Here is a 12,558-nt window from a genome sequence, read left to right as displayed (position 1 = left end):
AACAGTGAAAAAAGTGAGAGAAAAATTACCTTTTAAACGTTTGGAAGGTCTTACTCACTAGCAGCACTATGGGACAATATCTCATTTACAATTCAGCAGAGGCTGTCAGAATAATAGCTCATATTTATCAATATAATAAGAAACATGCTAAATAAAGAAATAAACGCGGAAAGCATCAGTTAACAAACAGATACACCCCCCTTTCCATCTTCACTGCTCTCGGAACCACCCTGCCCAGGTAACCTCGATCACGTGACCAGGACTGGGCCGTTCGTGACGTCACGTTCGCTCTGCCTTGTTCTGGTCAGCTGATGCTCGCGACTCAGAGGCTTCAGAGACCCGCCGCAGCACTCCCTTTCAACTGTTTAAACTCAGTAAGTTCTTGCTAAAATAACTTTATTCTCTCTTGTTAACTGTTTTGAAACGTCCAGTGAGTTGTATTTAGAAGAGAAGTGCGTGTTTTCTTTCAGCGTTTTGGAATGTGTTGTTGAGTATTTACGTTATCTGAGGTAACAACCTGTCGGGGATAATTAGCATTAGCGCTTTAAATCTCTGATATTGCTGTTTAGTTGTTGTTTTTTTTGTTTAAGTTTAAGTTTGAACCTTATAGGAGTCCCCTTCCATTTGTTACAGTAGAATAATGAAGTAAATAAAGTGCCACTTTACCCTACTAAGTTACTTGTTGACGCATAAGCTTTGGTTGACAGCTACATTAATGTCCTCTGTCAGGCTAGTTAATAAGCCAATGCCTGTGTTTACCCCTTCTTACAGTTCAACGAAAATACGACTTTTTTTAATTTTTTATTGCGGAAGTAATTTCCGCTTGGTATTTAGTATACAATAGCTCTGAAAAAAGGGGTTCAGAAAACTCTGACTTCTCACCATTTAGCAAAGCAGCTAATATAATCTCTATGTGTGAATGTCATCCTTGTATGACATTATGTCGTGCAGGTAAAACATATAAGATGAATAAAAAAAAAATGATTAAAATAGGTAAAACATTTTATTAGATGAATAATACATATAACAGTTCAATACTACAGTGAGTAGAATAGAAAACATAGTAATGTAAGCGTAATATAAACGAAACATTTTCCAAATAATGTTTTACACATTTTCACAGTGTAAATTGGGTCTTTATTATACATGAAAATATATATCTGCTGTTTAAGTCTGAGGATGGGTATTTCTTTTTGGGTGAGGAATAGGATGATCGTATTTGGGGGTCTAAAAGATTGAAAATTCTTGTTGAATGCTACAGAATTGTGCTGATATGTTGGACAGCTGTACCTTAAGAGTTCTCTGGGTTTGTGAGGTGATAAAGACTTCTATTCTATTCTATTCTATTCTATTGCAGCTTTGGTTGAGTCAGCAATACAGCTACTCAAATGAAACCCTGCCACAGGATTTCACATTATTAATATGATGTCTCATTGTAGGATCTGTTTTTGAAAGACCTTGCGTTGGTCCACTGCACTGACACTTGATGATGCTGGTACGGCTGTATGTAGTTGTATCCACCTTATTTTTCCTATAAGAGCAGGCACGGCCATTTGTAATTTTTATGGGTCGGGCTTCTGGTATCATCCACGTCCAGCTATTTTTAGCTGTACAAAACAGCTCGTTTTGCTGCTTGATATTGCAAATTGGTTACCATATTATATTAATGTATTGTCTTAATTATGAACACACTGCTTTGTAGTGCAAACAGTTTTACTGTTTACTGCACGTTGTTACTCTTCTCATTATTTCCCTACAGCGGCTAATGAACCGGAAGTCTCGCACATTCGCATAAAATGGCTTACTTCTGCGTTTAAAGTCACCATGAAATCAAAATAGAAAATTCTTATTTTTTAATGGAATACTGTAGTGTTTATTATAAATAATTTATCCGTGCACTTCATTATTTTTTTCAAATTCATGTGACCTCGTAATCTTTAATCAAAAACGTTAACCTCCCTCCCCTCAAAAGGACTCCTCTACTCTTCCGGTCACGAGCTATGGCGCAAGGATGCAGCTATCTGGAACTGCCAGCAGCTGCAGTGACATCAGTGACGTTTGGAATAAACGACAGGGGGAAAAGCTGAATCTTCACTTTATAGCACTGACACCAGTCATGAGGGAGTACGTTACCCCTAAACATTGAAAAGATATTAGGATATTACGACAACTTTACTCTTAGGACATCGCAAACGAATTTTTTTCATGAATATGACTTAACCTGATGCTCATTCATTCAGGCAGTCTCTCTCTCTCTCTCTCTCGCGCGCGCGTGCGCTGTTTAGGCATGTTTTGTGCCTTTGATCGTCGTCGTCATCTTTAATAAATAAAATGTTTATTCATGCTTGGGTGTCAGCTGTGAATCCAGTGGAGAGAAATCCCCCCCCCCCACTAACTGCAAACTGGCATCTTCGATCTGCCTCCATTTTGTTAGCAACGCCCCACCTTCCAACGATCCAATCAATTCCCGAAGGACGAAATCAAGTCCCGCCCTCTCATTTCAGATGCCGTTTCACTCGGATATATGTCACAGCAGAGAAGAAAAGACAATCGCAACTTCCGTTTCATGCCGACTGTGTTTAAGAATAAGGTGGATAGGATAATGGAAAAAAGAGCAGGATACACAGAGACAGCTGAAAGAGTATCTGCATCTTGATAATTCCCCAAGGTGCTGCATTATTCAGCACGTGTGGAATTACCCATGAAACAAAGACTACTTATGTCCCATTTCTACCACTTAAAGTTGTAAAATGGGCCTAACAAAAACATTTAATGGCTTTTTGTGCTCTATCGATTTTCTTTGTGTCTTAACGTGCCATAAAGTGCCTCTGTGTTGGTAATGTTTAGTATGGAGAGTCACATGGCGCAGCTTAATCCATAATCTGCTCCCTGTGAGTGGAGCCCATCGTACAATCATTCTTAATGAATAGTAAGCTTCTTTCATGCAAAATGAGGGACTGCTTTGAAGAACTGGCTACAATTTACAATTCACTACTTTGATTGGACCACATGTATTTCACTGGGAAGATCAGGATTTGCCCTAGGAGAGCACATTCCATGCAGTTGTAGCGATAGGTTCAGGGAAAGTAAAGTTCATCGGGTTATTCTGTGTAATCACTGAATGCTCCTGTGTGTTTTCCTCATTCTTCTGAGATAGCATGTGCTTATTCCCTCAGCTGTTTGGAGCATTACATGCCATGAGAATGGTGAAATGGCACAGAAGCGCAACATTCTTTGCGTGTCCTCTGGGCACAGGATTGTGAAATCTTTTCTAAAGATTTTACTGGATTGTCTCATTGTTTCCGAGCAATCATTAGTTCAATATAGTCTAGATGGAAATGCATAATGCTCTTGGTATTATGAAATGAGGCAGAAGCTTTGCCTTGAGTATTAGTAGGACTGGTCGATTAAACAAAATCAATTCAATGTGCCGCGTTCCATTTTTGTTATATATTTCCTTTCCTTTACAACAGTGTGAATTTGGGTCCACCCTCAATGTTTAGTAGGTGGTGCAAATGCTTTGTGTGTGGTTCAATGCAGTACGATGCAATGGAAAAAAATATGATGTTATTCAATATAGGCTTGCCGCGATAGATGGTGCTGACGTTATTTTATATTAGGCATAGCCTGCCCTATAGCATGGTGTATTTTTATTTGTTTTGTTAATAAAAGTTCTATGTTTTATATATACGCTAAAGTGAGTTTGACGTTGTATTTTGTTGTTGCATTCAAGCAGTTGACGCCGAACTGCCGCTAATTCAAAAGTGAAAGTAAAATGCACACGGCGCTTTTAAGCTATTTAAAAGCGAAGGAAAGCGAGGAAAAGAGGGAACGCCCCGCCCCCGCGGTGATACCGGTATTACCGGTGTTGTCACACGTCGATTAACCGGTGGGAAAATGTCCTCACCGTCACAACACTAATTCAATATACAGATAGTTCACAGGTACAGATAGTTCACTATTATTTCTTTGGTTCAGACAGACAGCAAATCATAAATTAATTTGAGTGTCTTTTGACGCATGGCCCATTCACAAACAGGCCTTTACTATCGCAGCGGCTAGTAGCTATACAGATGAATCCGAGGGGGAGGGGGAGGCAGACGTCTCTGCACTCACACCATGTCGGTGCTTCAAGTGTGTTGTTAAATTAGTTGTACTGCCTGTATATTTTATAGCGGCATGACATATTTTACAAATTGCATGGGTTTTATCAAAATTTCCATCTCTCTTATAAAACCCAAAGTGTTTCCAAACATTGGATTTGTAATTATTTTATGGAAGATGCAGCTCTACCTCTGCCATGTTAATCTATATTCTATGTGACTCTTAGGACACGCCTCGGTGTCTGTAGTGTTGTTATACGTCATATTCACGTAGCTGCAGTGGTGATGAGAGAACGCGCTTGAGAAACAGTTTAGAGAGGAGAAATCAATCTTCATATAAAATATTAGTCACTTTCTAAATAATAAAAGTATAGCACAAATACTAATAATTATATATAAATAAATATTAGGTACTGATGCAAATATGTTAGAAATTATGCATCGTAATACAAATGCCAACAATGCACACTTTTTTAAATCGATGCATCGCATCATTAACTTTTATACCGATGTACCGATGCGAAGCAGTGAATCTTACCATCCCTAATAAGCAAACTTCTTGTCAGATAACCATTAAATGTTAATGCCTTGAAAATAAAACATTCACATGATTCTCATGACTTTGTAAACCATCGGCCGTGTCCAATGAAGCTCAGCTCACAGAGCATTTCGTTGTAGCAGTATTATTTTACAGGGCTGTGAGCCATAAAAGAATTTGCACAAAATCAGTAAACAGACCAGAATTCTTTGCATATTTTGAGGTTAAAAATGCTGACTTGCTGTTTTCAGAGCTGTCTTCCTTCCTTTTGGTTAAAGTAAAACTGCATTCACACAATCAGTGTAGCTTAACCACTGTGCTTAGTGTCAAACAGAAATGTCACTCTGTTTATGTAAAACATTTTGTATTTATATTATTAGCATTTGTGATTTTCTTCCAGATATTCTCCCCTTAGTGCATTGGGTAGAGAGAAGTGCATTATGGGGGAGCTGTTCCGCAGTGAGGAGATGACCCTGGCCCAGCTTTTCCTCCAGTCTGAGTCCGCCTACTGCTGTGTCAGTGAGCTGGGGGAGATTGGCATGGTGCAATTCAGAGATGTAAGTATAGACCATGTCATAATGATATTTGTTCCTGGTACATTTACTGTTCATTGTGAAACCCATTTTAAAAAAAAGAGGGTGGCGCTTCATTCATAGTGATTCATGGCAGTAACATTGATGTAATTGTCATCAGATCATGTCGTCAGCATAAAAATGTGGATCATTTCATTTGGTGGCTTAATGTGTCCTGGATGCCTGAATTAACGAATATTTAAAGTGTTTGACGAATGGACACATAGGCTACAATGCAACAGTGAAAACGATGACCGGAAAAGTGCAGTACTAACTGTTGTAGGATACTGTATGTAGCACACATTTTATATCCTTTAGGGAAATTGAATTTTGCCAACTAATTGTTAGCTTGATAGGTAGTCTAGTTGGCTAGTCAGAATATTTCTTTACGGCCTCTAAAAGTTAGATTTGTCCCATTGTAATGAATGAAACTACAAAAGTTACACACTTGCAGTATTGACAACTGAATTAATGATGAAGCGATTATGCGATAGCTATAATGGGAGTGACTAAATATTCCTGACTTTTCCCCTGATGGAATAAGCATCAAAACTAACATTCATTGACTTTGTATAGATGCATTCAGTGTCTACAATAAAATGGTACAAGTCACTTCAGGTAAACATTTGTTGCTGCTTTATTTAAAGATCCGGTATTGACACTACAACTCACTCTCCTCACTGGAGAAATGAAATGTGATCTGTGATGCGACTGTCGTTCGGCACGCTGCATTGAGTAGCCGCGTTCAGTTTTTAATTGTAGTGTCCTTTTACTGAACTAAATTATTTTTATTACTATAAAAAATCAAAACGCCGGTGGGGGTCGGTGACACGGTGGGCAAGTGACGTAACCGTTGTTGCGGCTTAACACCGTATCACCGTCAGCACCGTCTATTGCGGCAAGCCTACTACATTGTTTATTTTCATTTTGTATTTGTTATATTTTAGCTACAATCAAGAGTGTGCACTACTCAATTTGTTTTGACAGGTCTTGGTTATAAACATGCCACCACCGGAAATGCTTCAGGACCAGACATGTACGGTGGTGGTGTAATTCCTTCCTTCCTTTTTTATGTCCCTGCAGCATTGATGATTATGCGACGTGTTGCAGACAAGATTTTGAACATTGTTTTACTGTTTACTCAGTCTGGGAACTTGATTTTACTGGTACTGGACTGTGAAATAGGTAGCGAACAAAGAATATTCAGTAGAATGTGAGACTTACGACCAGATGAAATTGAATTGGGGAAGATTTAAATGGCTATCAGATACACAAACGTTATGACCTTATACAGGAATGATTGTGAAACAATGCTCAAAGTGGCCTTAGAGCCCTCACTCATCCTTGAACCCTCATCTAGTTATTTATCAGCCAGCAGTGTTTTCATTTCATGTGGATTCATTGTTCCGCTGTGAATATGACTACTTTGCAGCTTTTTCCTACACCTCTGGGTGTGAATGTGGCTTCCTTGTCTTTGAGAGAATGGTAATTGTGTATTAATAGATCAGTGACCTTTTCTCTTTCTTTGAATTGCAGTTGAACCCCGATGTGAACGTTTTCCAGAGGAAATTTGTGAATGAAGTCCGTCGGTGTGAGGAGATGGACCGCAAACTAAGTGAGTTATTGAGTGAGCATTGCTGACGTAGTGAGCTGAAAATGATTTCTGACAAAGCATTATGTGTTCTGGATAAATTCAGTGGAAAGATGTTCAAGAACATATTGTTTCTTTCCTTTTCTGTTTCTGGCTATGTTTTCGCTGCTTGATCATGTTTTTTTTTTCTTTTCAAGGATTTGTTGAGAAGGAAATCAAAAAGGCTAACATACCTGTTTTAGACACAGGGGAGAACCCAGAGGTCCCTTTTCCACGAGACATGATTGATTTGGAGGTATAAAAACGTAATAAATTAATATTAATAATTAAAATCGCTGCATTTCAAAACATTGTGCGCTGCCTACAGAAGCAATATATCAAGAGATGATGTAAAGGTTGTTCCTAAATGGTTAATCTTAATCATCATAACTATGCTGCCTCCTAAAATACCTTATTTTGGCCAAAATTTTAAGACGGTATTATGTATCCTTCACTGAGAAGGCATTGCGCATCATGTGTGTGTGTGAGAGAGAGAGAGAGAGAGAGAGAGCGCCCGAGAGAGAGAGAGAGAGAGAGCGCCCGAGAGAGAGAGAGCGAGAGAGCGCCCGAGAGAGAGAGAGAGAGAGAGCGCGAGAGAGAGCGAGCGAGAGAGAGAGAGAGAGAGCGCGAGAGAGAGGGCATTTACTACACAGAGCCGTAGTTCACTGACAAGCTAGGCAATATAGCGTTCATAATCGCAGATGAATCGCATTCGTTTTTTTGAACGCGATGTTGCGTAGCTTGTCAGAGAACTACGGCTCTGTGTAGTAAATGCCGCTCCATCTGAAAGCAGATGATGGCGATTTACTACCAATCACAGAACCGGCTTTACTGACGAGATGCGTTTGACAATCACATGCGATTAATTGCACAGCCCTATTATATATAGTTATATATCATTTAAACATTCTATTCTTCAAAACATCCTGAAAAAAAATGTATGACAGTTTCCAAAAAAATATTAAGCAGCACAACTGTTTTCAAAATTGAAAATAATAAGAAATGTTTTTTGAGCAGCAAATCAGCATGTTATTAGAATGATTTCTGAAGGATCACGTGAAGACTGGACACTGAAGACTGGAGTAATGACTGCAAAAAATTCAGCTTTGAAATCACAGGAATAAATTACAATTTAAAATATATTCTAATGGAAAAGAGTTATCAATCGATTATTTTGCCTCTATTTGTGCTTATTAGCTAATTAGGATTTGGAACTGATCTAATATGTTTGAATTTGACAGTGAAAACGAAGCGTTTGAGAGAGGCGGGGCATAGAGGACCTACAATAATGTACAGTATTTGAAAAATAATGTGTTTTTTGAACATTAAAGCATGTCAACATATTCTGTTACACCAAATACACCAAATAATGATCTTTAAAAAAGCATCATATGACCCCTTTAATACATTGTGAAGAGCACAGTGCTAAAACACTGTGATGGCGGATGAGGAGAGAGATGGATTACAAATATTCTTATGTGCCATTCAATACTGAAAAGTGCACAACTGTTTTCAAAATTGAAAATAATAAGAAATGTTTTTTGAGCAGCAAATCAGCATGTTATTAGAATGATTTCTGAAGGATCACGTGAAGACTGGACACTGAAGACTGGAGTAATGACTGCAAAAAATTCAGCTTTGAAATCACAGGAATAAATTACAATTTAAAATATATTCTAATGGAAAAGAGTTATCAATCGATTATTTTGCCTCTATTTGTGCTTATTAGCTAATTAGGATTTGGAACTGATCTAATATGTTTGAATTTGACAGTACTTAAGCTGTGAACACTTTTGAATAAATGCGCACTAAATGCGATGTGTCCTTTTTTCACTTTTTGTAGGCCACCTTTGAAAAGCTGGAGAATGAGCTGAAAGAGATCAACACCAACCAGGAAGCCCTGAAGAAGAACTTCCTGGAGCTGACTGAGCTTAAGCACATCCTCAGACGAACACAGCAGTTCTTTGATGAGGTCTGTAATACCTCATCTCTTACAAAACCTTAGAGTTTCCTGTGGTCTTAGAGGCATTTTACATGGTACATAACAGGCGGCAAGCTTTGCTTGTGATCTTGCAGTCTTACTTGTCTCTTGAGAGGCGGTGTGAAACGTGCCTGTGCAACCACAACAATATCTGCTGCTGCTTCAGCTTGTGCAAAAATAAGTTGCATCTGAATGAGGTTATTACTGTACAGTCATGGCCAAAAGTTTTGGCAGTGACATAAATTTTGTGTTTTGCAAAGTTTGCTGCTTAAGCTGTTGTGGTGTTCATTCACATTGTTTCTAGATTATTGTGTAGAATGATCAGATGCATTTTAAATAATTGCTAAAGCTTCAGTGGCCAAAAAATGAACTTTTCACAAAAAACTAATTTCACAGTTTTTTGATCCTGACACAAAATGCTAACATTAATTGACTAATCATATCAGGTTAATCACTATCATACTAATTAGATTGAAAGAGCAGACTGATTGCTATAAAAGGAGGGAAGAAGCGTTTCCAATCATTGTGTTCTTGTTAGCAATGGTTTCCTCCAAAGAAACACGTGCAGCCATCATTGCTTTGCATCAAAATGGACTCACATGCAAGGAAATTGCTACAAAGAATATTGCACCTGAAAGAACCATTTACTGGATCATCAAGAACTTCAAAGTGAAAGTGAATGTGAAGTGACGTGTGGCCAAGTATGGTGTACCATACTCGGAATTTGTGCTCTGCATTTAACCCATCCAAGTGCACACACACAGCAGTGAACACACACACACACCGTGAACACACACACGGAGCAGTGGGCAGCCAATGCTGCGGCACCCGGGGAGCAGTTGGGGGTTCGGTGCCTTGCTCAAGGGTCTCACCTCAGTCGTGGTATTGAAGGTGGAGAGAGCGCTGGTCATTCACTCCCCCCACTGACCTGAGACTCGAACCCGCGACCTTCGGGCCTTCCAAGTCCGACTCCCTATCCATTAGGCCACGACTGCCCCCTAGAGAGAGGGCTCCCCTAGAAACATGTGGAAAAATAATCTACAAATACTGAAGCAGCAAACTTTGCAAAACACAAAATTTATGTCACTGCCAAAACTTTTGGCCATGACTAATATTGTTGTCTGTTTCATGTAAATGATGGCTAGTGAAGCCATAAAATACTGCCATAAACCTCTCTTCCACATTGTTCTTTGACCAAATAAAAGCTGAATACTATTTAATTTGTTGTGGGTAAAATCACCCCGGATTTGTCAATTGCATGTAACATTTAAGAAAGGTAGCAAAAACTCTGTTTTTGTGCTTAACTTTACTGCGATGCTGCTTTCTGTGTCGCCTTTCATTCTGCCACATTCCACTTCTCTTCCATTTAACCTAAACTGGAAACTCACTGGTTCCCCTTTACCGTGTAAAATGGCCTTTATTCAGAAATGTCATACAGGGGTAGTATTTGAATACAAACCATCAGACCAGAATAATTAACACCATTCAATAGTCAAATGAACAAACACTGTAACACATACAGAGGAACCATGTTTTTCCCCATGTCTGTGATAATGTTCAAGCTGACAAAGACAGATGCATGTCTAACAGATTAAAAGGCCATTCTCTGAATTCCTGGTCACATCTTAGCCGCTGATGATAATGTCAAACTGCCCTTCCCAAGACCAGTTCTGCAAGGTGTTCGACTCCCTATTCACACGTTTCTTGAAACTGTAAAAAAAAAAAAAAAAACAGCCTTTTGTGCCCGTGAAAATCAACTACTGCCAGGGTGTTTCTTTTCTGTCTTTCAGCCTGTTGGAGATCTTTGACCAAATATTTCTGTGCTTCTTGAACACTGATCTGAACTTTAACATTTTATTGTGATATATTTCTTTTACAAGTTATAAAATGTCATTTGAGAGTAAGCATTTAAGTTGTTAGCTGTCTTGTAATCATTCACTTTACACTAACTTGGGCTCTCACACAGACTGGTGGTGGGCGGTGTGGCTCAGAGTTAAAAAAAAAACAGCTGTTTCAAACTTTACAAGGACCAATCCCTGTGCTGCAATCTCTGTGTCCTTGAGTTAGGCACATCACCCTGGTTTTCTCTGTAATGCGTGTATTGTAAGTTTCTTTGGGTAAATGTTGTCAGCTGATTGAGTATTATTAAATATCAAGATTGACTCTAAAATAAATCCATCTTTTTAATGGTAATTGCATTGAAAAATTAAGATGACATAAGGGTAGAAGAAGTTTGAGTACTCTGAACTATTACAGCATCTATCAATATTAAGTTAACTACAACAGCTTGATACCTCCTGAAATTACCTTTGCCCTGTTGTATGTAAAGGGCCCTTTATTTTTTAGAAAGCAATTTCCCGAAACAATATTATCAACACTACAATGAACTTTGATTGATTCAAAATCAAATCATTTCTAAAGCAAGAGATAAATAAATTATTGTTCTCTTTTCCTTTTTGTTAGATGGAAGATCCTGCACTTTTGGAAGATTCATCAACTCTACTGGATCCGAATGAGGTCGGACGTAGCGCTCCTCTCAGGCTTGGGTGAGTATGTCAGTGGGCTTTGAACTCTGTCCTATTAAGCTATCTTAAATGGACAGCTAAGACATGGATGCTTCATATGTGGATATTACAGTGCAGCCTGAACTCATTCTTCTGAAATGCTTTCAGTGTATTTCCACATCATTTTACCTTGCAAACTGCATCTCTTAAAGATACAGTTCACTATCACTGAAACAGGCCTACTTGAACACTAGAAAATACCACACTTTCTGATATACTGTATATTTCTGATCTGCCTGCCTATTTTTTCTTCGCCACAGCTCTAGGAGAATGCAGAACAGGTCTTTTAAATGGCTCTAAATGTTAGGGTATATGTGTATAGTAAATGCATCAAATGTTTCGCTGGTAGTTACGGTCTTATTGTTCTGGATTAAGTTCAGAATCACAGTACAAAGGGAGTGGTATCTTTTTAAGAGGTTTATGTTAGTAAAATTGAAGTAATAAAGAGGGATTTAACTCACATTCTTATGTAACTGCTGCTAATGCCAGCGGTTTTGTCATTGATCTGTGATTGATAATTCTGGTATAATTAACATGAAACACTTTTTCCATTCAGAGCACTGGATGAAAGGAAAGCACCATCAGAAGAGTTAAGAGATGAAAATAAAGAGGAATGAGGATGTATACTAATATAATATAGTTTTTGCAATATAGGATGCAGATCATTTATTAGATGGGGGTTGAAACATGACACTAAGGCCAGATGGTAAAGTAATAGATGTGCAGATTTTCACACAATGTGTTTGAGAGGCCTGACAATGCATCCACTGTGTTTGTCTTTCACCACAAAATATAAATAATACTGCAGTTTGATTTATTGTGAATTTACACAACCTCATCTGCAAGTTTAAATTTAATCTCTACCTGAGATTTCAGTCTGAGTTTAAAGTAATGGAGAAACAGGATTAACGTTAACCCAGAGTTACAGTAACATCAAAGTTCACCCAAAAATGGAAATTCTGTCATTAATTACTCGCCATCATGTCGTTCCAAACCCGTAAGACCTTCGTTCATCTTCTGACCCCTCAAAGACAGCAACGCAACTAAAACGTTTTATGGCCCAGAAAGGTAGTAAGGACATCAATATAATAGTCCATGTATCATCAGTGATTAAACCGTTATGTTATGAAGCAACAAGAATACTTTTTGTGCGCGAAGAAAACAAAAATA

At 38.4% G+C, this 12,558-nt stretch overlaps 1 protein-coding gene across 2 annotated transcripts in view; it reads left to right on the top strand.

The window, feature by feature from the left end:
* The first annotated feature begins 267 nt into the window (after window positions 1–267).
* Window positions 268–12,558, top strand: part of atp6v0a1a (ATPase H+ transporting V0 subunit a1a) — a 28,995-nt gene continuing 16,704 nt past the window's right edge. For both annotated transcript variants that reach the window (XM_016541989.1, XM_016541983.1), the window contains exons 1-6: window positions 268–374; window positions 5,042–5,198; window positions 6,750–6,828; window positions 7,002–7,099; window positions 8,687–8,815; window positions 11,288–11,370. In XM_016541989.1, the coding sequence (XP_016397475.1) occupies window positions 5,082–5,198; window positions 6,750–6,828; window positions 7,002–7,099; window positions 8,687–8,815; window positions 11,288–11,370 (506 nt within the window). In that variant the 5' untranslated portion in view covers window positions 268–374; window positions 5,042–5,081. The remainder of the gene's footprint in view (window positions 375–5,041; window positions 5,199–6,749; window positions 6,829–7,001; window positions 7,100–8,686; window positions 8,816–11,287; window positions 11,371–12,558) is intronic.

This window comes from Sinocyclocheilus rhinocerous, unplaced genomic scaffold (assembly GCF_001515625.1).
Source record: "Sinocyclocheilus rhinocerous isolate Xijiao unplaced genomic scaffold, SAMN03320098_v1.1 scaffold1185, whole genome shotgun sequence".
In the NCBI taxonomy this organism is placed as follows: domain Eukaryota; kingdom Metazoa; phylum Chordata; class Actinopteri; order Cypriniformes; family Cyprinidae; genus Sinocyclocheilus; species Sinocyclocheilus rhinocerous.
Note: the sequence above shows the minus strand (reverse complement) of the source record. Positions and strands in the feature narration are given on the sequence as shown.